At 54.6% G+C, this 26083-nt stretch overlaps 2 protein-coding genes and 1 long non-coding RNA gene across 7 annotated transcripts; 2 read left to right on the top strand and 1 right to left on the bottom strand.

The window, feature by feature from the left end:
- Window positions 1–1772: 1772 nt before the first annotated feature.
- LOC139184084 (uncharacterized) lies at window positions 1773–10866 on the bottom strand. Of its 3 annotated transcripts, none has more exons than XR_011567536.1 (3): window positions 10750–10866; window positions 8050–8220; window positions 1773–7413 (listed from the first exon to the last, which is right to left on the bottom strand). It is a non-coding gene; the product is annotated as an uncharacterized lncRNA (long non-coding RNA). The 3 variants fall into 3 exon arrangements; XR_011567534.1 differs by lacking the exon at window positions 10750–10866 and adding an exon at window positions 10114–10228; XR_011567535.1 differs by lacking the exon at window positions 10750–10866 and adding an exon at window positions 10060–10174.
- Window positions 4502–9936, top strand: ECSIT (ECSIT signaling integrator). The gene is made up of 7 exons (XM_019964216.2): window positions 4502–4614; window positions 7018–7435; window positions 7658–7881; window positions 8393–8450; window positions 8584–8732; window positions 8893–8998; window positions 9573–9936. Exons 1-7 carry the CDS (start codon window positions 4519–4521, stop codon window positions 9818–9820), a joined length of 1299 nt encoding a protein of 432 aa, XP_019819775.2. The 5' UTR covers window positions 4502–4518; the 3' UTR covers window positions 9821–9936.
- Window positions 10344–25589, top strand: ZNF653 (zinc finger protein 653). Of its 3 annotated transcripts, XM_070792889.1 has the most exons (10): window positions 10344–10642; window positions 14688–14731; window positions 16579–16794; window positions 21366–21455; window positions 21747–22358; window positions 22501–22681; window positions 22765–22876; window positions 23947–24061; window positions 24786–24885; window positions 25164–25589. In XM_070792889.1, exons 1-10 carry the CDS (start codon window positions 10344–10346, stop codon window positions 25339–25341), a joined length of 1947 nt encoding a protein of 648 aa, XP_070648990.1. In that variant the 3' UTR covers window positions 25342–25589. The 3 variants fall into 3 exon arrangements, with proteins under 3 accessions (XP_070648990.1, XP_019819773.2, XP_070648991.1); XM_019964214.2 differs by lacking the exon at window positions 21366–21455; XM_070792890.1 differs by lacking the exon at window positions 14688–14731 and having other exon boundaries at window positions 10440–10642.
- Window positions 25590–26083: the final 494 nt, after the last annotated feature.

Here is a 26083-nt window from a genome sequence, read left to right as displayed (position 1 = left end):
GAGCTGTCTACAGTAATACAGAGAGGAGAGGAACACCACTTTTGGTAGTTAAATGATGTCTTAAAATAGCAGACAGATAAATTCAGAACGTGGGATTCTTCACAGCCTTACTACACAGAATTCGGTCTCCAGACCAGCAGCAATCAGCATCACTTGGATGTTTGTTAGATGTACAGTTTCTGGCTCCACTGGACCTGCTGAATCAGGATCTGCATTTTAATAAGATCCTCAGTGATTCATCTGCACATTCAAGTTTGCAAACATTGCAGACTTTAGAGAAGGAAGCAGGGCTTGCTGACTGGCTAAAAAACAGGCCTTGGGTGCTAGGAAGAAAATCAAGAGTGTTAACATGGGAGGAGGGCTTCACACATGCGAGATACTTCTGAGAAATTGAGCAAAATGAGGCCAAAGAAATAATCACTGGCTTTGTTAAATGGAGAACACACAAGGGGTCTTTACAGGAGTGCTGTCAGTGGAGTGGCTGGGGCAGCAGCCAAGTAGGAAAGAGTGAGAAAGGAGTATAATATGCAGACACCTCTTGGGAGAAGCTGTGCTATAAATGGAACAGAGATGTGGAGCAGAGGCGGAAGGAGATGCTAGAGAAAGTTTAAATGGTGGTAAGAGTGAGCCAAATACTTCCCAGCTCATTTTATGAGGCCAGCATTACCCTGATACCAAAGCAAACAGATATGACATGAAATGAAAACTCCAGCCCAGGTTCTCTTATGAATATGGCTGCACAAGTCCTCAACAAAATACTTGCAACCCAATCTAGCAGCAAATAAAAAGAATTATACAGCATGACCAAGTGGAATTTATCAGAGAAATGCAATACGAGTTTAACAGTTGAAAATTAATGTAATACATGATATTAATAGACTAAAAGGACAAAATTCACACGAGTTCAATAGATGCAAAAAAAAATCATTTGACAGAATAAAATGAATGCCCTTTCTGATAAAAATACTCGGCATCTAGTAATAGAAAGGAATGTCCTCAACCCAATAGGTCATCTGTGGACAATCCTATGGCTGACATCATAGTTAATGACGAAAGACTGGATGCTTTCCCCCTAAGATCAGGAACAAGACAAGAATGTGCACTCTGGCCACTTCTATTCACCTTTGCACTGGAGGTTCAGCAAGGACACCTGGGCAAAAAAAAGAAATAGAATGCATCCAGTTTAAAAAAGAAGATGTAAAGCTATCTTTCTTTGCAGATAACATGATCTTGGATGTAAAAAGTCCTAGGGTATCCGATTAAAAATATATATATATTAGGACTAATGCAAGTTCAGCAAAGTTGCAAGGTACAGGATCAACGTATAAAAAATAAACTGCGTTTCTGTACACTAGCAATGAACAATGTGAAAATGAAATTTCACAATAGCTTTATAAAGAATAAGATACAAATAAACTTAACAAAAGAAGTAAAGGGCTTCTACACTGAAAACTGTATAATACTTTTGAGAGAAATTAAAGAAGATCTAAATAAATGGAGGGCTTCCCTGGTGGCTTAGTGGTAAAGAATCCGCCTGCTAATGCAAGAGATGCAGGTTCCATCCCTGGGTCAGGAAGAGCCCCTGTCAAAGGAAACCCACTCCGGTATTCTTGCCTGGGAAATCCCATGGTCAGAGGAGCCTGGCAGACTGCAGTCTATGGGGTCTCAGAAGAGTCAGTCATGACTTAGCGACCAAACCAACAACAACAAATAAATGGAAAGGTATCCCATGTTCATGGATCAGAAATCTTAATATTCAGTCAGTTCACTCGTTCAGTGTGTCCGACTCTTTATTTCCCAAATTGATCTACAGATTCAACACAATCCCTATTTTCCAGAAATTGACTGCTGATTCTTAAATTTTATATGTAATAGTGAACGATCCAGAATAGCCAAATAATATTGTAAAAGAAGAACAAAGTTGCAGGACTTAATACTTCCCAATTTCAAAACTTACAAAGCTACAATAATCACAACAATGTGTTACTGCTCAACATATAGATCAATAGGACAAGAATTGAGAGCCCAGAAGTAAACCCTTATGTTTATGGTCAGTTGATTTTCAACAAGAGTAACAGGAAGAAAAAAATAGTCTTTTCAACAAATAGTATTAGGACAAGTGGATATCCATATGAAGTGAACCCCTTCCTCATACCAGCCATTTAGAAAGATTAATTCAAAGTGGATCAAAGATTTAAATGTAAGAACTAAAACTCCTAGAAGAAAACATAGGAGTAAATCTTCATGACCTTGAACCAGGCAATGGTTTTTTTGGATACAACATCAAAAGCACAGCTATAAAAGAAAAACAGAAAACTGGACTTTGTTGGAATTAAAACTGTGTGTTGCCAGAGAAGGAAGGGGCAACCCACTTCAGTAGTCTTGCCTGGGAAATCCCATGAACCGTGGAGCCTGGTGGGCTGTAGTCTATGAAGTTGTAAAGAGTCAGACATGAATGAGCGTGCGCACACACGCACAATAGTAATAACAACTAACACTCAAAAAACATTTCCTAAGAGCCTTTCCTATTCTAAACCTCTTATTTAAACAACAACAACAAATTGTGCTGCAAGTAATAACATGAAAGTGAAAAGACAACTCAAAGAATGGGAAAAAGCAGTTGTGAACCGTAAAGGTCTAAGCGACTGAATTGAACTGATCCAGAACATAAACAACTCAATAAAACCACTCAATAGTAAAAAAACATAACCTAATATTCAAATGGAGAAAGAATCTAAATAGACATTTCTCTGAAAATGATACACAATGGACAGTAAGCCCATGAAAAGATGCTCAACTGTTACTAGTTTTTAGGGAAATGCAAATCAAAACCACAATGAGATGCCCGCTTCACACCCACTAGGATGATGTCTATAATCAAAAAGGCCGACAGCAACAAGTATTGGCAAGAAGGCAGAGAAACTGGAACCCTTATACATTGCTGGTTGGGATACACTGCTGGTGGGGATGTAAAGTGGTGCAGCTGCTTTGGAAGACATTTTGGCAGTCCCTCAAATGATTAAACATAGAGTTACCATATGTCCCAGCAACTTGATTCTAAGTATATACCCAAGAGAAGTGTAAATATGTGTTCACACGAAAACTACACAAGTGTTCATAGCAGCAACAGTCATAATAGTCAAAAAGTGGGAAGAAGCCCAAATGTTCATCGGTTGATGAATGGGTAAATAAAATGTGGTTAAATCCATATCGTGAACATTTTTTTTTTTTTGGCAGTTGAAAGGAAGTCTGTTAGATGTTACAACGTGGATAAACCTTGAAAACATGTTAAGTGAAAGAAGCCAGTCACAAAAGAGCACATATTATATATGGTTCCAATAATATGAAATTCTCCAGGCAGGAATACTGGAGTGGGTAGCCATTACCTTCTCCAAGGGGTCTTCCTGACCCAGAAATTAAACCCAGGCCTCCTGCATTGCAGGCAGATTCTTTACGTTTAGGTTATAAGGGAAGCTCCATGAAATTCCCAAAGGACACAGTAGATTAGGGGTTGCCTAGGGTTGACTGAATGACTGCAAATGGATATAGGGTTCTTTTTTTTGGGGGGTGGGTGGTGACAAGCATGTTCAAAAATTAGATTTAGTGATGGGTGCACAATTCTGTGAATATACAATCGATCCTCGAACAATGTAGTGGTTAGGGGTGCCAACCCTCTGCACAGGTGAAAATACAAATATAACTTTACAATTGGCCCTTCATAGCCATGGTTCCACATCCTTAGATTGAACCAACCACAGGTCATGCTATACTGTAGTATGTATATATTGAAAAAAAAACCAGGGACATCCCTGGTGATCCAATGGGTTAGACTCTGCTCCCAAAGCAGGGGGCCCAGATTCAGTCCCTGGTTGGGGAACTAGATCCTGCATGCCACAGCTAAGATTCAGCACAGCCTATATATATATTAAAGTCTTTATTGAATTTGTTATGGTATATTTCTGTTTTTATGTTTTTGGTTTTTTGGCCATGAGGCTCTGGAATCTTATGCATGTGGTATCTTAAGCTCCCCAACTAGGGATCAAACCTGCACCCTCTGAATTGGAAGGTGAAATCTTAACCACTGGACTGCCAGGGAAGTCCCACAAAAATAAATATGAAAAAGAAAGAAGTCAGCCTATAAGTGGACCCATGCAGTTCAACCCAGTGTTGTTCAAGGGTCAACCACTGAAACCACATTTAGTTTTATACTAAGGGTCAGCTCTGTGGCATGCAAATAAAGGTATTAAAACAGAATGATCTGGCAGGGAGGGGAACCAATGCAGAAGCAAATTCCTCCAGACAGTAAAGGATCTGGTTCAGAAGAACAGGGACCCCGATTGTAATCATCACTCCTCCTCCACTTTGTGGATGAAGAGACCAGTGGAGCCAGTGCATTAGCCATGCCGTCAGGGACATGGCCTCTGCCCAGGAGAGAGGTCTCATCGCCTTCAGCAGGTGGGCTGCCAGACTGATGCTGTCTCTTTTCTCTTGCCAGGTGGTTGTCCAACAGGCAAAGGCATGAGCTGGGCCCAAGCCATCCTGCTGGCCCGGGGCGCCTCTCGGGGCTGGGGGGGCATCTGCAGCACTGCCCTCACAGGAGCCCCCTTCTCTCAGGTAACTGCTAGTCTTGGGGGGCCAGGAGGAGGAAGAGGCAGGCAGGCCTGGGATCTGCTCCCAAGCCCTCACTATGCACCCAGTGAAGCCAGCTTTAAGAGCAGAGAGGGGAGGGGAGAAGGAGGAGGTGTTTGTGGAGGACTGGGTCTGGGCTGGTCTGTCTGCTCTGAGTGCTAGTTGAATGTCTCTTACTCATTGTACTTAGTCACTCAGCTGTACCCGACTCGTTGGGACCCCATGGACTGTAGCCCACCAGGCTCCACTGTCCATGGGACTCTCCAGGCAAGAATACTAGAGTGGGTTGCCATGGCCTCCTCCAGGGGATCTTCCCAACCCAGGGATCAAACCTGGGTCTCCCGCATTGCAAGCAGATTCTTTATCCTCTGAGCCACCAGGGAAGCCCAAGAATACTGGAGTGGGTAGCCTATGCCTTCTCCAAGGGATCTTCCTGACCCAGGGAACGAACCGGGGTCTCCTGCATTGCAGCTAAATTCTTTACCAACTGAGCTATCCAGGAACCCCTCTTACTCATTATTATTATTATTATTATTTTTGGCTGTACCACATGGCTTGCAGGATCTCAGTTCCCTGTCCAGAGACTGAACCCGGGCCCCGGTAGTGACAGTGCTGAATCCTAACCACCATCCCACCAGGGAGCTCCCATGTCTCTCACTCATTTTAAGAAGTGTTGGTGGACTTCCCTGCTGATCCAGTGGTGAAGAATCTGCCTTACAATGCAGGGGATGTGGGTTCCATCCTTGGACTGGGAAGATTCCACATGCCCCAGGGCAACTAAGCTGGCACACCACTCGAGAGTTAGTGGGCCACAATGAAAGAGCCTGCATGCTTCAACTAAGACCTGATGCAGCCAAATAAATCAATACATATTTTTTAAAAAGCGTTGGTGTCCCCATGGGTGAGGGTCTTGAATTTAAAATTAAGAAGGTCTGAGGTGGGTGGATTTGGGCGGTGACTCTGGTTAACTCCTGCATTTACTTGTAAAGATGTGAGCAGAAAATCAAATTTCCTTCCCTTACCCGAAGTGATCATGACCATAAATTACAACAAGGATGATGATGATGGTCACAGTATTAATAGCTCCCTTACTAAACACTTCTGGTGGCCCAGACCCTGAGTCACGCATTTCATTAGCATCATCTCATTTGTAGTGTCTCCCCTTCTTTGGGGCATTCTAGAATTTGATTTTCTGCTTATTTCTCCCTATGCTTATATCACCTGTAGTAGTGCCTACGCTTTCACTTTACCTGAATGCTTTTTTTTTTTAATCTCACCTAAGCAGGATATTGGGATGGTTATTGGGTGCAGTAGGACTGAGGGCTCCAGTCTCAGCTCTGCTGCTTTGCAACTTCGTAACACCAGGCATCTTATGTCATCTCCTTGGGCCTCAGTTTCCTCTTCTGTAAAATGGGTACACGAAGAGGCACTCCTTTGATAACAGTTGGAAAGATTAAATGAGCCTCAGAAATGCTCCACAATGCCTGGAATAGAAGACTATTCCGTAAGGGACTTCCCTGGAGGTCCAGTGATTAGGACTCACCTACCGCCAGGGCCCAGGTTCTATCCCTGGTTGGGCAATTAGTTCCCTCAAGCCATACAGCACAACCGAAAAAAAAGTAAAAGGACACTTGTTGACCGCAAGGGAGCTGAGACGAGAAGGCCGAGCCTCCTCTTGTTCCACATTGGCTGGGAATGTAGGTGGTGGGCAGCTCAACTACATGTGTCTGCAAATGGCCAGAAAACACCTTGAGTATTAGCTTTTGAATTACAAATTACAAATGAATTTTAGCAAGTAGGCAAATTCTCAAACATGGAATCTGCAAATAGTGAGGACCAAATATATATATCAGCCTTTTTTTTTTTTTTTAACACAAATGGGATGCTACTGTACACACCGTTTCACACTTTCCTTTTTTTCATTTAATGATATACTTTGGAGCTCACTCCTGGTCACAGGACACCTCCTCCATGTGTCTTACAGCGGTGGGTGCCCCTTGTCCAGGCTCATGGCCACTTGCTTAATTTTTTCCTTGCTGATGCACATTTGGTCCATTTCCACTGATGCAGCGGATGCGCAAATGTCATCTGAGGCAGATATGTTTAGAGCGGTCGGATTTAAATACTAGATGCAAGATTGCTGTGTCAGAGGGCGTCTTTTCTCACCGTGGTGAACACTGCCTGCACTGGGATGTTACCATAGCTGTCTGGCTATGGTAACTGATAACTTTGTGATGGCGCCTGGTTGTGGGTCTGTAACCAGGGCACCACAGTTCTTCAGAGGCCATGAGGATGCCCGCTGGCATCTTTCCCAGCAAAGAGCCAGCTGGGCAGTCCCCCAGGGGCACCAGGAGGCGCCAGGTTCCAGCGGTGGTTCTCCATCCGCAGGTACCGCCCCAGGCCCCACGGGGCCTCCGCTGCAGTGCAGCCGCCCACAACCCTGACTCATCGCTGGTCCCACACCCACCCGAGCCCCCCAGGCGGCCCGTCAAGGCCCTGGCAGTCCACGAGGAGCTGTTTAGGCCCGCGCTGGATGGGGCACGCAACAAGGCGAACTTCGTGCGGGCGGTGCAGAACTTTACCGAGTACAACGTGCACAAGCGCGGCCACGTGGACTTCATCTACCTGGCCCTGCGCAAGATGCGCGAGTACGGCGTCGAGCGGGACCTGTCTGTCTACAACCTGCTCCTTGACATCTTCCCCAAGGAGGTCTTCCGGCCTCGCAACATCTTCCACAGCATCTTCCTCCACTACCCACGGCAGCAGGAGTGCGGGATTGCAGTCCTGGAGCAGATGGAGAACCACGGTGAGGCCCGCAGGCTGGAGTGGGGCCAGGGGCTGCCTCCCTCTCCCATGTCTCAGCGCTCTACCCACTCTGTGGTTCCTCGGCTCTGACCTCTCCTCCCTGTCTCTCAGTCTGGAGTCCACCTCTGCCCACCCATCCCCCATCTCTCAGTCATCTCTCTCCCATCATCCCTTCCCTCCTCTTCTCCCTCACTGAGGCTCTGCCTGCATCTGCCTGGCACAGGGGTGATGCCCAACAAGGAGACGGAGTTCCTGCTCTTGCAGATATTCGGCCGCAAAAGCTACCCCATGCTCAAGCTGGTGCGCATGAAGCTGTGGTTCACCCGCTTCAAGAATATCAACCCTTTCCCCGTGCCCCGGGATCTGCCCCAGGACCCCGTGGACCTGGCCAGTTTGGCCCTGCGGCACATGGAGCCTGACCTCAGTGCCAGGGTCACCACCTACCAGGTAGTCACCCCTGGCCACACCCTCGGCCACCTCCTCAGGGCCAGGCCCCCTTCAGGAACTGGAGTGATTCCGGAAGACAGGCCCTGATTCCCTGGTGGAGCCTTCTCTAGATTCCAGGGCCCTTGGCCCAGCTGGACCTCTGCTCCTACCCCACCTCCCCATACTCACTGTTTTCTGGGCATGGCCTTCCTGTTCCTTGAGCAGTCTGTGGCAGCTCCCTTCTCAGTAACGCAGCCAAGGTCATGCAGACAGTGGCAGAGGCAGGATTTTCACACAGGTGGGCTGGCTCCAGGGTTCCCTCCCCATGAGCATCTCCAGGGTCAATGGCTTTGGCTTAATCTGATAGAAGCAAGAAGGTGGTGGTCTTGAGTGATGGGTGGGAGGCCCAGTATTTAGGCCTCAGAGGGGCCCTCAATTTCACTAGAATCCCCCTTCCCCACTTCTCTCTCCCCCGCCCTTCCCCCGTAGGGGCTGTGGGGGCCATAAGTGTCCACCCCTGCTTTCCTTACAGATGCCTTTGCTGAAAGACTCCCCCGACGCAATGGATCCTACAGAGACCCACATCGTAGGTAAGGTCCCACGAAGGGAGGGGATGCCACATTCTCACTGAGCCTGCTGGGAGGGCTCTCTGGGCCCTGGGGCACAGCCCCTGAGCCAGAACTACCCCCACCCCCACCCCATGTGTGTGTGTCTCCACACCAGGGATCCAGAGTCCTGAGCAGCAGAGTGCCCTGGCCCGCCATGACCCAGCCCGCCCAATCTTCGTTGAGGGCCCCTTCTCCCTGTGGCTTCGAGACAAATGTGTCTATTACCACATCCTCAGAGCTGACTTGCTGCCTCCCGAGGAGCGGGTGAGGGCCCAAAGTGGAAGTCAGGGCAGTGGGAAGAGTGAGTTGGCTCAGAGGGGTGGAAGGGGATGGGGGGACGGGAGGACAGGGACCAGGGAAGAGGCCGCAGGTGGCTTCAAGATCCGGGGCCTCTGACTTTGCCTGCACCGCCTCCCTGGGGTAGGAAGTGGAGGAGATTCCAGAGGAGTGGAACATTTACTACCCGATGCAGCTAGACCTGGCCTACGGGAGGAGCAGCTGGGATGACTACGAGTTTAACATTGATGAAGGTAAAAACCAGGACAGGTCAGATTCTAAACACTGCTTGGGATGGGGTACCGCCTCTGGAGTAGAGGGCTGAGAGCCAGGCCAAGACCTAGTCCAGTTACGACTCACCCTCACAGACCCAGCAGAGGCCCAGGTACACACACACACACACACACACACGCGCGCGCACGCGCGAAAGCACGAAACTCCCCACTCAGGGGCTCTAGACCTGTCAGCCCTCTGTCACTTCCTCCTTCAAACATCTGTGGAACATTCCTGTGCTGGCATCCCAGTAGGGCATGACCAGGACAGGTCCGGTCCATCCCCTCAGGTCAGTGGTGGAATAGACATGTTACATTCTTGGGGTCCCCAGGAGGAGGTACACAACTCAGTCTCTGGTGGGGGTCAGGAGGGTTTCCAGTGGAGCCCTGAAGAATCAGGAGGCGTCACCCAGGTGATGTGTGGAATGGGCAGGCTAGGTGGAGGGGATTGTGTGTGCAAAGGCTTGGACATACACAAAAGGCAAAGGGAGCTTAAAGAGTGTGGGCTGTGGGCGTGAGGGGGCCGAACAAACTGAGGGCCTATCTCTCCCAACAGTGGAGGAAGGGCCTGTCTTTGCCATATGTGTGGCGGGTGCCCATGACCAGGCCACGCTGGCCAAGTGGATCCAGGGCCTTCAGGAGACCAACCCAGCCCTGGCCCGGATCCCGGTGGTCTTCCGCCTGTCAGGGTCCTCCGGGGAGCTCCTGCCATCCTCCTCAGAGCTGGAGGAGCCACCCCCACCCCCACCTGAGGGCCAGGAAGAAGACGACAGTCAGCAGCGACAACAGCAGGGCCAAAGCTGACCCTGGGCGGTCATGAGAGCATAGTCCGCGGACTGGTGTGTAGGCATGACATCACCTATGCGTGTAGAGCAAATAAAAGTCTTCCTGCTTGGGGCTGCCTTGCCTCTTCTCTGGCAGTGTGGTGTCCCTGCCCCTTTAATGCTTGATGTCATGCCTTTTCAAGGGCTTTCCAGAACTGACAGCTCCCTGTCATCCCCGCAGTGAATTCAGGATAAAGGTATAGAGGAAGAATCCCCTACCCGCCGGGGGTCTATGGGTTCTCTTCGCTGTTTCCTCCCCGATCAGCCTCATACCTTCAACTACCCCTTCCGCCTCTTGTTTACTCAAAAGTTTAACAGAAGGGATTAAGAAGAGGGAGTTGGTGCAAGCGTTTGTTGCGCATGCGCAGCTTCTGCTCTCGGTCTCCTTTTGACGCCGTGGGGCAGTGAGAGTCCATCAGAAATTTCCCGCCGGCGCGGAACATGCGCGCCACTTCCGGCCGGGCTCCTAACAACGGGGGAGGCTGGTAACCAGGGAGGGGGGGATGGCGGAGCGGGCGCCGGAGCCCGAGGCGGAGGCGGAGGCTGAGGCAGGCGCAGGCGGGGAGGCGGCCGCCGAGGAGAGCGCTGCGGGCCGCAAGGCGCGGGGCCGGCCGCGGCTCACGGAGTCGGACCGGGCCCGGCGGCGGCTCGAGTCCCGGAAGAAGTACGACGTGAGGCGCGTGTACCTGGGCGAGGCGCACGGGCCCTGGGTGGACCTGCGGCGCCGCAGCGGCTGGAGCGATGCCAAGCTCGCCGCCTACCTCATCTCGCTGGAGCGCGGCCAGCGTAGCGGCCGCCACGGGTGAGGGGGCCCGGCGTGAGGGTGGGAGGGAGTGAGGGAGGAGACGCCCCCATCCCCCGCTGAGCCTGGCCCCGCCCCCACTTGCCCCCAGGCCCCGCCCATGGCACCTGTGAGCCCCGCCCGGCGCCCCGGCGGCCGGCCTGGGTCTCCGACTGCAGGTCCTGGGACGCGCCTGGCTCGCGGCCCCACCTCCCGTCGCTCCGACTGCCCAATCCTAGGATGTATCCAGCCTCTCGACCCGCCTCCTGGGCCCTTGGCCCCGCCCTCTAGGGCTATGGCTGCCCAATCCTGGTATGGGACCCACCTCCAAGCATTCTAACGGCCCAGTCTCTGGAGGGGCGGCCCCGCCTCCCCGAAGCCTCAAGGTTCTGAGGTCTCCACTGGCCCCAGGAACCTCAAAGGCCTCATCCCCTTAAACCTCCACAGTGTAGCCTGGGGCTGTGACTGAACATCCCAGGCCTCCCAGCCCTAACCGTCCTGAGATTCCAGTGACCCACCTGGCATTGCATGGGGTCCACTCCCAGAAACCAAGGCCGCACACTCCCAGAGGACCCCTTACAATCCCACAACCTCTTGGCTCTTGGGGAACACCTCTGCCTAGGGAGACTCGGGTGAAGAGGAAACCCCAAGTTAGCTCCTCAGGTGGAGGGCAGAGGTCTTTATGGAACCTTGGTCTTAAAAATGACCTGTAAGGAAGGAATTCTCTTTCTGCCTTATAGGTTGGTGTGATGATTAAATGAGTTAAATTACACCGAAATGCTTAGAACAGTGCCCGGCACATAGTGAGCTGTCTGAATATTAGCTGTTACGATGTTTGTTTCCTATCGCAAGCAATGCTGCAACAAAACCCTGGTCTGCCCTGGTTTTCACTTGCATACTTTCAACACATTTCTCTCAGAGGAGATTCTGGGGATCAGGAATCAACCAGAACCTGCTGAATTATACCCACTCCCTCCCCAGGGTAGCAGGCTGGCTTATATGCCCAACAAAGAGCAGGGCAAGAAATGCTAGGAGCTTATACAACTTCAGGCCAGTGTCACAACTATTGGAGTTTCTGATTCAGTTAGTCTGGGTAGAGTTGCAGATCCTATATTTTTTCTGAAGAGCTGAAGCTGTATAGCTGGAGCTGAGAACCACTGGCCAGAGGGAGCCCCTGGAGGTTCCTAAGCTGAAAGTGATGTTTCCAGAAGCTTGTCTGAGCTGCAGCTGTGTGGGCCTGCAGGACTGGGGCAGGGGCACTGAGACACCCCAGGCTGTGTGTGGTGTGGCAAAACCTGGCCTCAGGGCACAATACGTGAGTAATCCAGAAAATACACTCAGGGAAATTTCTTCCTTTAACCTGCATGGCAATTCTGTGTGGGAGGCACCGCAGTTATCCCCACTTCACAGATAAGAAAACTGAGGCCCAGAGGGGACAAAACCTGCTTGAGATTACATAGGCTGCTGCTGCTAAGTCGCTTCAGTCGTGTCCGACTCTGACCCCATAGACGGCAGCCCACCAGGCTCCCCCGTCCTTGGGATTTTCAAGGCAAGAATACTGGAGTGGGTTGCCATTTCCTTCTCTAATGCATGAAAGTGAAAAGTGAAAGTGAAGTCGCTCAGTCGTGTCCTACTCTTAGCGACCCCATGGACTGTAGCCCACCAGGCTCCTCCATCCATGGGATTTTACAGGCAGGAGTACTGGAGTGGGGTGCCATTGCCTTCTCTGGATTACATAGGCAGTCAGTAGCAAAGATGAGACTTGAACTACGGTCCGAGTGACACCAAGCCTGTCTACACCACGAAGTGAAGTTCCCAGCACCCCAGCCATGGTGAGGCTATGAATGGGTGGAAGTGGTTGTGGGTGTTTAGATTTGGGTTTGGGTGAGAATTGAGGCAATCAGTCTGGCCCCTTGGAGGGGAGGTGGGGCCATGGGAGGGCATAGAGGCTCCTGGGATGGGACATGGGCACGGATTCCTGGGCAGAGCCTGGACAGGAGGGATAGAGGAGCCCAGAGGAGCTGTCCTGGGACCAGACGTGGAGTATGGCAGCTGAGACTTGTCATCAGGCTGGACAAGGGTCAGAGAGGGTGGGCATTGGAGCTTAAGAGAGACCCTAGCCCAGCTTTCAGGATATTTATGGCAAGAGGGTGGTCCTAGCCACAGTAAGGAGACCAGTGTCTCAGGTCCTGGCTCTGTGACAATATTGAGAATCATAATGGTCATCATTGGGCTTCCCAGGTGGCTCAGTGGTAAAGAATCCACCTGCAATGCAGGAGACTTGGGTTCGATGCCCTGGAGGAGGAAATGGCAACCCACTCCAGTATTCTTGCCTGGGAAATCTCATGGACAGAGGAGGCTGGTGGGCTAGAGTCCATGGGGTTGCAAAAGAATTGGACACGACTGAGCGATTAAATAATGTGATCATTATCACCATTTGCTGAGTGAATAATTACCAGGCTCTTTACAATGTCTATAACGTCGTGCCAACCCCATGAAGAAGGTACTGTCATGAGCCCCACTACAGATCGATAAACTGAGGCACGGGGAGGCAGGGTTGCTCACCCACGGTCCCAGAGCCTGCTGCTATGGTTTAGATGAGGAAGAGCAGAGAAGCAGTCTGAATCAGGTGGGCAGACCCTGAAGCATGGTGGCAGGAAGGTGGAGGGAGGCCTGGGCCAGTCCAGGAAGAGATGGCTCTAAAGCATCTCGGAATCTGTGCTGGATTGCAGCTGGGAGACCCACGTGGGGTCAGGAATCTGCTTGGCAGATCTGGTGGCCATCCTGGTATAGTAGACCATGGGCCCCCCTTGCCTTTGGGCTCCCCCAGGCCATGGCCCACTGGGGCACACAGTGTGGGGACCCAGGCAGGGCGGGGGAAAGCTCTGGAGGCAGGTGGACACAATGGCATGGCCTTTGGGCAGGACCTTCGTCGAGCGGGCCGTTAGGGCCTGACCATCTTCCCAGGACTCTGGTCCAGCCTCAGGGGCAGAATGTGCAGGACCTTGGATGGGGCAGTCTGAGGTCGTCTATGATGGTGCTATTGGGTAGCAACTGACTACAGACTCAGTGGCTTTAAAAGTACACAGATTTATGATCTCACATTTCTGCAGGTCAGGTATCTGGCACATTGTAGCTGGATCCTCAGCTCAGGGTCTCAAGGCTGAAATCAAGGTATCAGCCTGATATGCCATTGTCGCCTAGAGGCTCACCCAGGGAGAGACCTGCCTCTAAACTTGCTCAGAGCTTTGGAAGAATCCATTTCCTCGGGGCTGTACGGCTGGGGTTCCTACAGTCTTGCTGGGCCATTTTCAGGTCCTGGCGCCTCACAGGCCCCCTTGCTCTCTGTCTCCAGTCTCTGGCTTCAGGCCCCCTTGCTCTCTGTCTCCAGTCTGTGGCTTCAGCAGTGCATTTATTATTGTTATTAGTTTTACTCCTTTACTTTCGGTCGTGCTGGGTCTTCGTTGCTTCGAGGGCTTCTCTCTAGTTGCGGAGAGCGGGGACTGCTCTCTAGTTGTGGTGTGCGGGCTTCTCACTGCAGTGGCCTCTCTTGTTGCAGAGCACAGACTCCAGAGTGCGCAGGCTTCAGTAGTTGCAGCACATGGGCTCAGTAGTTGCGGCTCCCGAGCTCTAGAGCACAGGCTCAGTAGTTGTGGCCACAGGCTTATTTGCTCCACGGCATGTGGGATCTTCCCAGACCAGGTTTCAAACCTGTGTCTCCTGCACTGGCAGGCAGAGTCCTCAACACTGAGCCAGCAGTACACTTTTAAAGTCTTCCCCGATTAGGTCAGACTCCCCAAATAAACTCACCCTTGATAAGTCTACTCCCCAGTCTGGGGACCCTGGGCAGGCGGCCTCACGCTGAGGGCCTCAGTTTCCCACTCTTTGAGGTGGGTGATGATGGTAGACCCCATGCCAGGGCAGCAGAGCCCAAGTGAAGCCGCCGTGGACAGCAGGCCAGGCCCAGGAAGCAGAAGCTCCCATGCTGCCCCACATGAGCAGGATTAGGGTCTCACCATCATCAGTCCCCGGGGTCACTCCCCACTGCCTCCTCTCTCTGTTACAGGAAGCCTTGGGAGCAAGTCCCCAAAAAGCCAAAGCGGAAGAAAAGTAAGTGGAGCTGTGGCCAGGGTGGGGGTGGTGATGGGAGTAAGTGGCTTTGTGGCTGGTTCCCACCCTCCCTCCCTCGCAGATGGTTTATGGAGGGCCTACGCATGCCAGGCACCATGTGAGATGGGGCAGAGTCAGCCCTGGCCTCCCAGAGCCCATAGTCTCACAGGAAAGATGGGGGGGTGGGGGGCAGACCAAGCAGGCCTGGGGTGGGGATGTAGGGGCACCAGGAGGCCCAGAGGAGAGGCCTGACCCAGCCTGGGGCTTGGGTGGGAGTGGGGCCAGGAAGGGTCGGAGGCAACCTGAACCAGTGCTGTGCCCAGCGAGAGTGCTCTCATTGCCCCCATCTGACCCAGAAAGGCTGAGTCACTGCCCCAGGCTGCACAGCCAGAAAGTGGCCAGGCCAGACTGCAAACCCAGGTCTGTGCATCTCCCAAGGGGTCCCATCCGCTCCTCTGCTCTCCTGCCCGGTGCGTGGGAGTCAGCTGGGGAGGAGCCAGGCAGAGCAGAGGGAACTGTTTGTGCCCCAGCCTACAGGGCGTGTGGTGTGCCAGGCTTGAGGGGAGCTGGGTGTGGGCTGTTGGAACAGAGGCTGGAGCTCCTCCCAACCCCCTGGCCAAGACCCCGAGCCGTGGGGCAGTGGGTCTTAGGCCACGTCCAGCAGGGTGAGGGCCTGTGGTCCAGGGACATCCGTCTGATGTCAGTGAGCCCCTCCCCTTCCCCTTCTCATGGTCAGATGCAGAAGCTGAGCTAAGACCGTGACTCTCAATCCCAGAGGAGATAAGGAGGCAAGTGCTGGGCAGGAGAGGTGGCTGCTGGTGGTACCCCATGATCATCACTGGGTTGGTGGCCCTAGCACCATCCCTAGCCCCAGGACCTTTCCTAGACCCCCTCCCTCTTCATCCCCCAGCCTGGAAAGTCAAGGGCACACCTTCCTCCCCATCAGCTGCAGGACTAGGATCATCACAGGAATCTTAGGTACCATTACCTGTCCTGGGCCCTATGGATGTCGTCACTCCCTGCCTCCGGCAGCCCTTAGGAAGTGGGGACCATTATCCTCTCCCGGCCCAGAAGGGGAAACTGAGGTTCAGAGAAGCTGAGCCACTTACAGGGAAGTGGCAGAGCTGGGATTTTAGCCCAGGCAGTCCAGCTCCAAGGGCGAGGGGCAGGGCAGGTGTCTGGAGGAGGAGGGCAGAACCCTTGAAAAGGCCCTAAGGCCAGACCGTACTTCTGTAGGTGAGGATCTGGGAGGAGGCCCTGAGCCTAGAGTGGCGTGATCAGGGAAGCAGTGGGAGGAGGTGATGGCGGGAGGTGATGGGGCAGGACATGCAGGGCTTGGGAAACCTCGGGGAGGTCTTTGGCTTTTACCCCCAGTGAGATGGGAGCCCCGGTAAATTCTGAGCAAAGAAGGGTGGTGACTTGGCCCAAGTGTTCAGAGGTGCCTTCTGTCGGCCGTGGTGGGTAGGGGCAGAGGTAAAAGCTGGGTGAGCAGGGTGCAGTGACTGAGCTGGGCAGGCAGGAGATGCCAAGCTGACGAGGACGATCCTAACTGTAACCAGCAGCTGACAGCTGCGCACCTGCCAAGTACCAGGCTTTGTCGTGTGTAGGACTCAACCCCAACAGTGGGGACAGTCCCTGGCTAGCCTTTGTTGTCTCCAGGGCAGGCCTCACATTTCTGAGCCTCAGTTTCCTCATCTGTGTACTGGGGACAGGCCCAGACAGGACTCAGGAGGGTGTCTTAACCTCTGGGGAGCCGTAAGGCTGAGGATGGTTCTGGGGGCCCCGCTGCTGGGCGGGGTTGGGGGGCAAGCACTGCCCCTCACGCTGCCCCGGGCCTGTGTGTGCAGGGCGGCGACGCAATGTGAACTGCCTGAAGAACGTGGTGATCTGGTATGAGGACCACAAGCACCGCTGCCCCTACGAGCCGCACCTGGCTGAGCTGGACCCCACCTTCGGCCTGTACACCACGGCTGTGTGGCAGTGTGAAGCCGGGCACCGCTACTTCCAAGACCTGCACTCCCCCCTGAAGCCGCTCAGTGACTCGGACCCCGAGAGTGACAAAGGTGGGTCTGCTGGGGGAGCAGGGAGGGCGCACCATGGCCTGCGGGGTCTGTGGCCCTGCCAGCATCAGGCCAGCATCACAGACCTCACAGCGAGTAACACGGCCCTGATGTTGGGTGATCTTGCCGTCCTTGAGTCCTTACAGAGCCCGAGAGCTGGTCCCCATTCTGCGAAGGGACCACCAGGGCGTGACGCAGTGTGCCCGAGGTCAGGGGTAGGCAGAGCTGGGATCCAGGAACCCAGCTCAGTGGCTGGAGGGCCTGGCAGGTGCTGGGCCTCTCCTGGCCTCTTTGTTCTCCTTTACTTCTCCGCCTCTTTCTCAGGAACCTCATCCTCTTGCCCTCCCTGCAGCCTGTTCTCCTTCTCCCTGTGCCCCATTCTCTGCTCTTGACCTTTCTCTGGTCAAGAAGACCAGAGACCCACTTCCCCCTCCTATCTTTCTGTATTTCGTCCTCACTCTTTCTGCCCCCAACATCATCTCATGCCTTTTCCTTCTACCCCCCACTGTCTCTCCTCCATCTCACTCCCCTTTTCATCCCTTTATCCCTCCCCAACCACTGGCCCTGCATGCTCATCTCTCACTGCCCCAGTCCTTCACCTGCCATTCCACGTCGCATGCATGCACGCACACACACACACACGTGAGCCAGCGGCCTGCTCAGGACTAGGAGGGCCCCGTTGGCTCTGGTGGGGGAGCAGAGGAGACGTTGTGGGTGGTGAGGGGCTGCCCACCTGCCTCAGGAGCTTGGCACCAGAAGAAACCTGGGGCCCACTGCCAGGCACCCTGCTGGAGCTGAGGGTGGGGTCAGCGACCAGGGCTGGCAGGCATCTCTGAGCAGGTGGCATCCCAGCTGGCCAAGGGGAAGCCGTGGGCGAGAGGTGTTCCGGGTGGGCACCCCGGCCAACGGCTGTCCCGTGGTGTGTCAGCCAGGCTCCCAGAGAGCAGCCAGCCCCGTGGCCATCTTGTCCTCCTGATGCCAGGCCCTGCCCTGAACCACCCTGGACCCTCCCCACTGCCCCGTCATTAGCAGTTGAGGAAACCAAGGCTCCTGGGAGTCATGTGACTGGCCCATCTGGCTCTGTGTCTGGCTAGGTTGGGGGTGGTACCCAGAAGGATCCCTTGATGGCCCAGCCCAACTGTGACACCAGTGGATTCTGGGTCTGGGCTGTCAGGAATGAATGCTGGGAGCAATTGGCCAGGTCTGTTGTGAGCGCTGGCCGGGGGGGAGGGGGAGGGAGTGGCTGTGTCCCTGTTCCAGCCCTGGCCCCTCAACAGCACCCTTACCAGCTCTCTGCCAAGGGCGGACCTCCCACCAGGACCACAGGATGCTGGTGGGTGCACGGCCAATTCTGTCATTAACATCATTATTAACTGGCAAGAAGTCTAGTGTCCACTTAACAGCTGGACATTGTCATTGGGAATCCAGGCACACGCCCTGGCCAGGCCCCAACTCTCTAGGAAGCTGCCCCCACTCCAGGGTGGAGCCACAGGGCTCAGTCCACCCTAAAGATTACAGAGTGTTAGAAGGAGGGGCAATTGGGACTTCCCTGGTGGTCCAGCACATAAGACTTCCTCGCTACCAATGCTGGAGACCTGGGTTCAATTGCTGGTGAGGGAACTCGTTCCTACATGCTGCAACTAAAGATCCTGAGTACTGCAACTAAGACCCAGTGCAGCCAAATAAATAAATATTTATTTAAAAAAAAAAGGAGGGGCAATCCCCCCCACCCTACCCCTGCTGCTGCCTAGGGATGAGTCAAGGATGCATGGGGGAATATTATTATTCTATAATAACTATGATGGGAAACACTGATGAGGTGCTTACCATAAGCCCTACTGTCCTATTTACTCATTTAAATACCCCCAAACACCCCCTGGGTGGGTGCCAAGTTAGCCCCAGGCCCAGAGAGGTTAGCAGGCACCCCCACTTTACACAGGTGGAGGAGTGGGCACTGGGATCCCCCTCCAGAGCCTGTATTCTCCACATGACCCTCTGGGACTGTAGATGTGATATGTAGTACCCAGACAGTATACCCCAGCTGTGTCTCGAATGAGTAGCTGAAGGGACAGTCATTCATTTGCCCAGTCCCCAGTTTCTTCCTGCGTGTGGACATTAGTACCAAATGCCTGGGTAAGATGCCTAGCCCCCTTGGACTTCATCACAGCCTTGGTCTTGGATTCCCTCATTCTTACAAACTTGAGCTCAACGTGGACCAATCAGCTGGTACCCTGTGCACAGGGACCCCCCATCTTTGTGGAGTTTATGGTCTAGAGAAGCAGACAGTAAACAAGATAAACAAGTAAAACCTAGAGTGAAGTGGAAGGTGGCAAGTATTGGGGGAAAAACAGGAGAGAAAAGGGCGCAATTTGAAACAAAGTGGTCCAAAGCATCCCTGAAGAAATACCACTTGAGGAAGGTTGTGATGGAGGTGAGGGAGGAGCCCACGCAGGCATCTGCAGAAAGAGGATTTGGCAGAGCGAGTGGCCAGTGCAAAGGTCCTGAGGCAGAAACCTGCCCAGCATCTCCAGGTATGGAAAGGAGGTCATTGGGGCTGGAGAGGAGATGATGGGGGCAGATTGCGGGCTTTGTGGTCATGGAAGAGTTTGGCTGGTATGCCAAGTCAGTTGGGAAGGGCATTAACTGAGGTAAGGCCAGAGGCTGACACAAATGCACCCCACCTCCTGTGACCTGACACAGCTCACTTCCACTCTTGTTCTACTGGGACTCATCTGTATTGCCACGCCTAACAGCAAAGGCTGCTGGGACATGTAGTCCACCAGGTGTCAGGAGGAAGAGACGGGGGAGGGGGGCACACGGGGCGGGGGGTTGTTCGGTGAGCAGCTGCCCTGTCTCTTCCACAGGAAGCAATGAGCAGATTCTTAGAAAGGGAGATGACCTAAGCAGGTGTTCACAGGCTCCCTCTGACCCCTGAGGACAAGACAGACTTGGTGGGGGACAAGGATGGGAGCAGGGGCACCCATTAGAAAGAAGTGCATGTTCTGGGCTGGTGGGACTCTCCCCAGGATTTGCGGGGCGGGGGTAGGAGAAGCTGCCTGCCCAGGGATGTATTTTGGAAGCAGGGCCAACAGGTTTTGCTGACAGATTGGAAGTGGGTGTGAAAGGGAGAAGTCAAGGAGAGCCCCAGGACTTTGGCCTGAGCAGTCGGACGGGCACAGCTGCCACCGGCTTAGATAGGGATGTCTTTGAGCCTTTCTCTGAGGGGAGATTCAAACCAGAGTCTGAGACGCCCATAAGACCCCCACACACACCAGAGAGAGCAGTGGAGGACGCAGTGAGGTGTGACAGTCTGTACCTCCACAGGAGGTTCGGGTGAGAACTGTCCACCGGAGGCACCAGGCCATGGGGAGAGATGGCACTATAATAAAAATAGATGCAGGCAGACCTAGGTGACGTTGCAGCTTTCATTCCAGACCACCTCGATAAAGCAAATATCGAAATAAAGGGAGACCCATGAGCTTTTTGGTTTCCCAGTGCATGTAAAAGTTATGTTTATACTAAATTGTGATCTGTTAAGTGTGCAATAGCATTGCAGGGGAAAAGGTACATTCCTTAATTTAAACATATTTTATTGCTGGGGAATTCCCTGGCAGTCTAGTGGTTAGGACTCTGATCCCACTGCAGAGGGCATGAGTTTGATCCTTGGTTGAGGAATTAAGATCCCACATGCTGCACACCTGGGGAACAGTCCAATGAAGTGACTCAGGGATGAGCCCCTAGAAGGCTTTAGGATGGGAGCCAGTCACCAGTGGCAGCTCTCAGCCCCAGCCCCAACCCCCAGAAGCAGATGGGGGCTGGAGAAAGTGAAATTCACTCAGTCGTGTCCGACTCTTTGTGACCCCATGGACTGTAGCCCACCAGGCTCCTCCATCCATGGGATTCTCCAGGCAAGAATACTGGAGTGGGTAGCCATTTCCTTATAAAAACTTTTGGGAATTCTCTGGCGGTGCAGTTCTTGCCTAGAGAATCCCAGGGACCGCGGGGCCTGGTGGGCTGCCATCTATGGGGTCGCACAGAGTCAGACATGACTGAAGCGACTTAGCAGCAGCAGCAGTAGTTGAGACTCTGTGCTTCTACTGCAGGGGGTGCAAGTTCCATCCCTGGTCAGGGAACTAAGATCCTGCACGCCCTGCAGCGCGGCCAATAAATAAATACATAAAGTTTTAAAAACTCTTAAACAGTGAGGTTCTGAGAGCGTCCAGGTTGGTGGACATGTTGAGGTGCTGGGAGACTGGTGTATCTGTAGAGAGCCTCTCAGCTCCATGACGGGCCCCACACATGCACACATAATTACCTTGCCCTGCGTTTTTCTTCCATCGGGCAAATGCTGAGATGTATCCTTTATAATAAAACTGTAATCAGAAGCAGATCACTTTCTTGAGTTCTGTGAGTTGTTCTAGCAAATTATTGAAACTGAGCAGAGGTCTGCCAGAGCCTCCACTTTATAGCTGGAAGTATGGGTGATCTGGGACTTGTGACTGGTATCTGAAGTGGGGGCAGTCTTGTGGGATTGAGTTCTTTAACGTACGGGGTCAGACACGGTCTCTGGACAGATGGTGACAGAACTGAATCCAATTGTTGGACTGGCTGGTGTCCAGGAGGAGGGCGGTGTTTAACGCGGCCAGCCCGACCAATATGCTGGGGTGAGTGGAGAGCTGAGGAGAAGCCCCAGCGAGAGCTTGCCAGGCCCATAAGAACAGAAAAGGCTGAGAAGGAGCCACCAGGGAGGAGCCAGGAAGCCTGAGTGTGGGTCTGGGGGCTGAGGCAGGGGAGTATTCCAAAGTGCAGGGCAACAGTGGAGGATATGGGACTGAGCTGACTACTCTTACAGGGGAGTCGCAGTGCCCAACCCCTGGGGCAGGTGGGCTTCCAACAAAAACCAGCTGCTGCCGTTGTACACTGTTGTAACCATCCCCTCTCCTCTGTCACCACAGTGGGCAATGGCCTGGTGGCCGGCAGCTCTGACTCGTCCAGTTCCGGCTCTGGCTCTGACTCCGAGGAGCCCCCCGAGGGCCAGCCAACCAAGGCGACAGTGGCCACGGCGGCAGTCACGCCCACCAGCCCGGCGGGCAGCAGTGGGCTCATCACACAGGAGGGCATGCACATCCCCTTCGACGTCCACCACGTGGAGAGCCTGGCTGAGCAGGGCAACCCGCTATGCCCCAACCCGGCCAGCAGCGGGCCAGAGGCCCTGGAGACAGTGGTGTGCGTGCCCGTGCCCGTACAAGTGGGCCCGGGCCCTGGCACCCTCTTTGAGAACGTGCCCCAGGAGGCACTGGGCGAGGTGGTGGCCAGCTGTCCCATGCCAGGCATGGTGCCCGGGTCGCAGGTGATCATCATCGCTGGCCCCGGCTATGATGCCCTCACGGCTGAGGGCATCCACCTCAACATGGCAGCTGGCAGCAGTGCCCCCGGAGGGGGCCTGGGCGATGAGGTGCCCTGTGCCATGATGGAGGGCGTGGCTGCCTACACACAGACAGAGCCGGAGGGTGGCCCGCCCAGTACCATGGACCCTGCTGCCATGACAGGCATTGAGACCAAGAAAGGTCTGGGGGAGCCATTCCAGTCCGGGGGCTGGAAGGGGGGGCACATTGGGACCTGGCGAGGGGAGGGCGAGGAGTGACCCCAGAATGAGCTTCTCAACAGCCTTAGTCCCCGTGGGCACTCACTCTGTGTCCATCCCCGTAGAGAAGGAGGACCTGTGCGTGCTCAAGAAGGAGGAGAAGGAGGAGCTGGTGGCCCCCGAGATGGCCGAGCTGGCTGCGACGGTGCCTGAGAGCGCCGAGCCTGACGCTGAGGCCGACGGGGAGGAGCTAGAGGGCAGCGACATGTCCGCCATCATCTACGAGATTCCCAAGGAGCCTGAGAAGTGGGTGCCAGGCGGGTGGAGGCAGGGACTAGGAGCGGCTCCTGGTGCGGGAGCACCGATGCCACAGGCCCCTTTCCCTCTAGGAGGCGGCGGAGCAAGAGGTCGCGGGTGATGGATGCCGATGGCCTGCTGGAGATGTTCCACTGCCCCTACGAGGGCTGCAGCCAGGTCTACGTGGCCCTCAGCAGCTTCCAGGTGAGCCCCCCACCCAGGTAGGCCCAGCAGGGCTGCCTGTGCAAGGCATCTGGGCACTATGGCTTGTGGGGCAAGGCCTCCAGGCACCACTGGCCTGTCTCGCACGCATACACCTGGCCCCAGCTGGTCTCAGCCTCACCACAGAGAGGCAGGCATCACCTCTGTGCCTTCCCCTCTTGTCCTCCAGCCCTGCCCATCCTGCTCCTTTGGCCAGCCACTGTCTCTGCACAGCCTGTATCCTGCCTGGCCCCAGGGGCTCCCCCCACACTCCCCTTCTTCCAGCACCTGAACTCTCCCCGCCTCTGCCCAGGCCACCCTGTCAGCTCAGGGTGCCTTCTCTCCAAGCTTAACTCTGTGTGCCCCTCTGCCAGGAAGCCCACCCTACTTCCCTCCTCACCCCTGTCACTCACTGCACTACCAGGACATGCCTGCAGTGTGCCCCCTGGGGTCTGGAGAGGGTGCCCTGAGAGCAGAGACAGGGTTCCATCACAACCCCACTCCTGGCACAGGACATGGCTCCAAGAGAACTTGGAATTTGCCAAGTCATGTTTTCATTAAGCACGTATTGAGCCCCATCTGTGTGCCAGGCCTGGTGCTGCACACTGGAGCGGTTGTGCCAGTGAGTTAAAGAAAGAACAAAGGAATGAATGACTTGGGGGCTGCCTGCTCCAGGCTCTGGGGGCAGCTCAACAGCACAGAAAGAGTCACTGTGAGGCTGACAGCCCTGGACTCCAGTCCTAGCCCTGTCACTGCCCACCTGTAAGACAAGACCAAACCACTAAGCCTCCAGAGCCTCAGTTTCCCTATCCACAAGCTGGGCTGGTGGCAGCCCCTTCCCGTGGTTCTGACATGGTTCTGATGAGGCTGACGGATGCCCCAGCCCAGAGTCTGACTGGAGCAGGTGCCCGGTTAAGCTGCTCTTTGATCCCAGTTGTGCCCCTGGGCCCCAGCTTGGGTCTGGGAGTCCCTCCTAAGGGCAGGGGCAAGCCCCCACCGGCCCCTATCTGTCCCCACCCTGTAGAGCTCCCAAGTGGGCCCATGGCACCCACTCCTGCCCCTCTCACCCCCAGAACCACGTCAACCTCGTGCATCGGAAAGGGAAGACCAAAGTGTGCCCTCATCCTGGCTGCGGCAAGAAGTTCTATTTATCCAACCACCTGCGGCGGCACATGATCATTCACTCAGGTCAGACCCAGGGCCGGGTTGGCAGCTTGAGCTACAGGCAGGGGGCCCTGGGCCTGGAAGCCAGGGCTGGGAGCAGGGTGCAACCTGGGCCTGGGGCTGCCTCTCTCAGAGCCTCCTCCATGTCCACCGCAAGGGCTGGTGTGAGATGGTGGAAGTAAAGCAGTTCACTGGGCACGTCCCCAGTGGTCAGTAAGCTGGAGCTGCATGGCCACAAGGACACCTGCTGTTATGAGTCATGTGTAGCTGGGCAGGGGCTGGCTGCCTCGTCCCTAGCTTGGCCTCTGGGCTCCCCACTTCTGCAAGCAATGCTCATGTGGGAGCTGTTTCAGGACTGAGCAGGAACACTGAACCACCCCAGGGTAGGGAAGTGGACTTGAGACAGGATTTCTGTTCCGTCTGCCACAAGCACCTCCCTGACCCAGGTCATAGCCTATAGGTTCGTGGGGAGCGCTGGTGCCTCCCCCCATGCCCAGCGAGAGGGCACGGCTTCAGACTTTTCGAGAAGCCGGAACTTTAGATTTTTATGTGAAATCGCCCCAATAGGTGAAATATTTGGGTCAAACTCAGGCCCACTCTGGCTTGGCAGTTTGCGTCCTGTGCCCCTCAGGGATCTGAGTTCAGATTCTTGCTCTGCCTAATCGCCTTCCTAGGCAGCCTCCGAGCCTCCTGCGAGGATGTAGCTGCGCTTCATTTTAGCTGCCTTAGTTATCATAGTCTTCTTCAGGTGTCCGTGAATTCACCTGCGAAACCTGCGGCAAGTCCTTTAAGAGGAAGAACCACCTGGAGGTACACCGGCGCACGCACACAGGCGAGACGCCTCTGCAGTGAGTGACGGGCTTCCGGCGAGGGGCTGGGAGGAAGGGCATCCGGGCCCGGACCCGCCCAGGGCAGTGCCTAGGCGGGTGACGCCCCCAGCGTTGCCTCTGGGGTTTCCAGAGTATCCCCCAGGTGGTACCGCCCCTTTCTGGGCCGGCCCCGCCCTAGTGGTTGGGCCCCATCCCCGAGGCGAGGTGACCCCTCCCCGGTGCTTCTCTTCGGCCCCGCCCACTCTGACCCCCGTCCCCCCCCCCCCCCCCCGTGCCTCCTGCGGGCTGTCCCCCAGGTGCGAGATCTGTGGCTACCAGTGCCGACAGCGGGCATCGCTCAACTGGCACATGAAGAAGCACACGGCCGAGGTGCAGTACAACTTCACGTGCGAGCGCTGCGGGAAGCGCTTCGAGAAGCTGGACAGCGTCAAGTTCCACACGCTCAAAAGCCACCCGGACCACAAGCCCGCCTGATCCGCCCCGACCACTGAACGCCCCTATTTATTCGTCCGATTGGACACCATGCCCGGGCCTGTCAGGGCCGGGACATCCGCGGGGGGCCGCCCGGACCGCGGGCCGGAAGGAGGCGCCCCTGCTCCGCTCTAGGGCTGGACCCCCGGGGCAGGTCCCCCACCCCCGCCCGATTTCTGGAGCTGGCCCCTAGGGTTGCACTGCTGGAACTGTGTCAAGAGAGAAGAGCGAGATTAAAGAGCAAGAAAGGAGATGTTCTTCCCTAGGCTTGATTATTGGGGGAAGGCGGGCGGACCCCTCTCTGTCTCCAGCCTGGTCCTTTCCTGAACAAGGCGGAAGCGGACAGCACACTTTCCTGTCAACCTCCGCTCTGCCTCGGCTACCTGGGCCTGGCAGGCCTGTCCACTCCCTCCTCTGACAAGGTCGGGGATGGAATGTTGGGGCCCTGGAAGCTATTGAACATCTCTCAGGACTCGGGATCTGACTTCCTCTCTTAATTCCATCAGAGAACACTTATTCCTCACTCGGAGTGCTCAGGGACCAGTTGGGGAGATGTTCAGTAAACCCCTAAGTTAAACATCAACATCTGTGACAAGCGCCGCGCAGAAAGTAGAATGATAGTTTCTGGGGCTGCTGTTTAGGTTGGTGGTCCGGGGGCATTGGGGGGCTCTCTAGGGTGGTGGCATTTAACCAGAATGATAAAGGTTCCATCCCTGAAGGAAGCCGGAGAAGGCAAATGCCTAGT

Source organism: Bos indicus, chromosome 7 (genome assembly GCF_029378745.1).
Source record: "Bos indicus isolate NIAB-ARS_2022 breed Sahiwal x Tharparkar chromosome 7, NIAB-ARS_B.indTharparkar_mat_pri_1.0, whole genome shotgun sequence".
Taxonomy (NCBI): domain Eukaryota; kingdom Metazoa; phylum Chordata; class Mammalia; order Artiodactyla; family Bovidae; genus Bos; species Bos indicus.
This window is presented reverse-complemented; position numbering and strand designations above follow the sequence as displayed.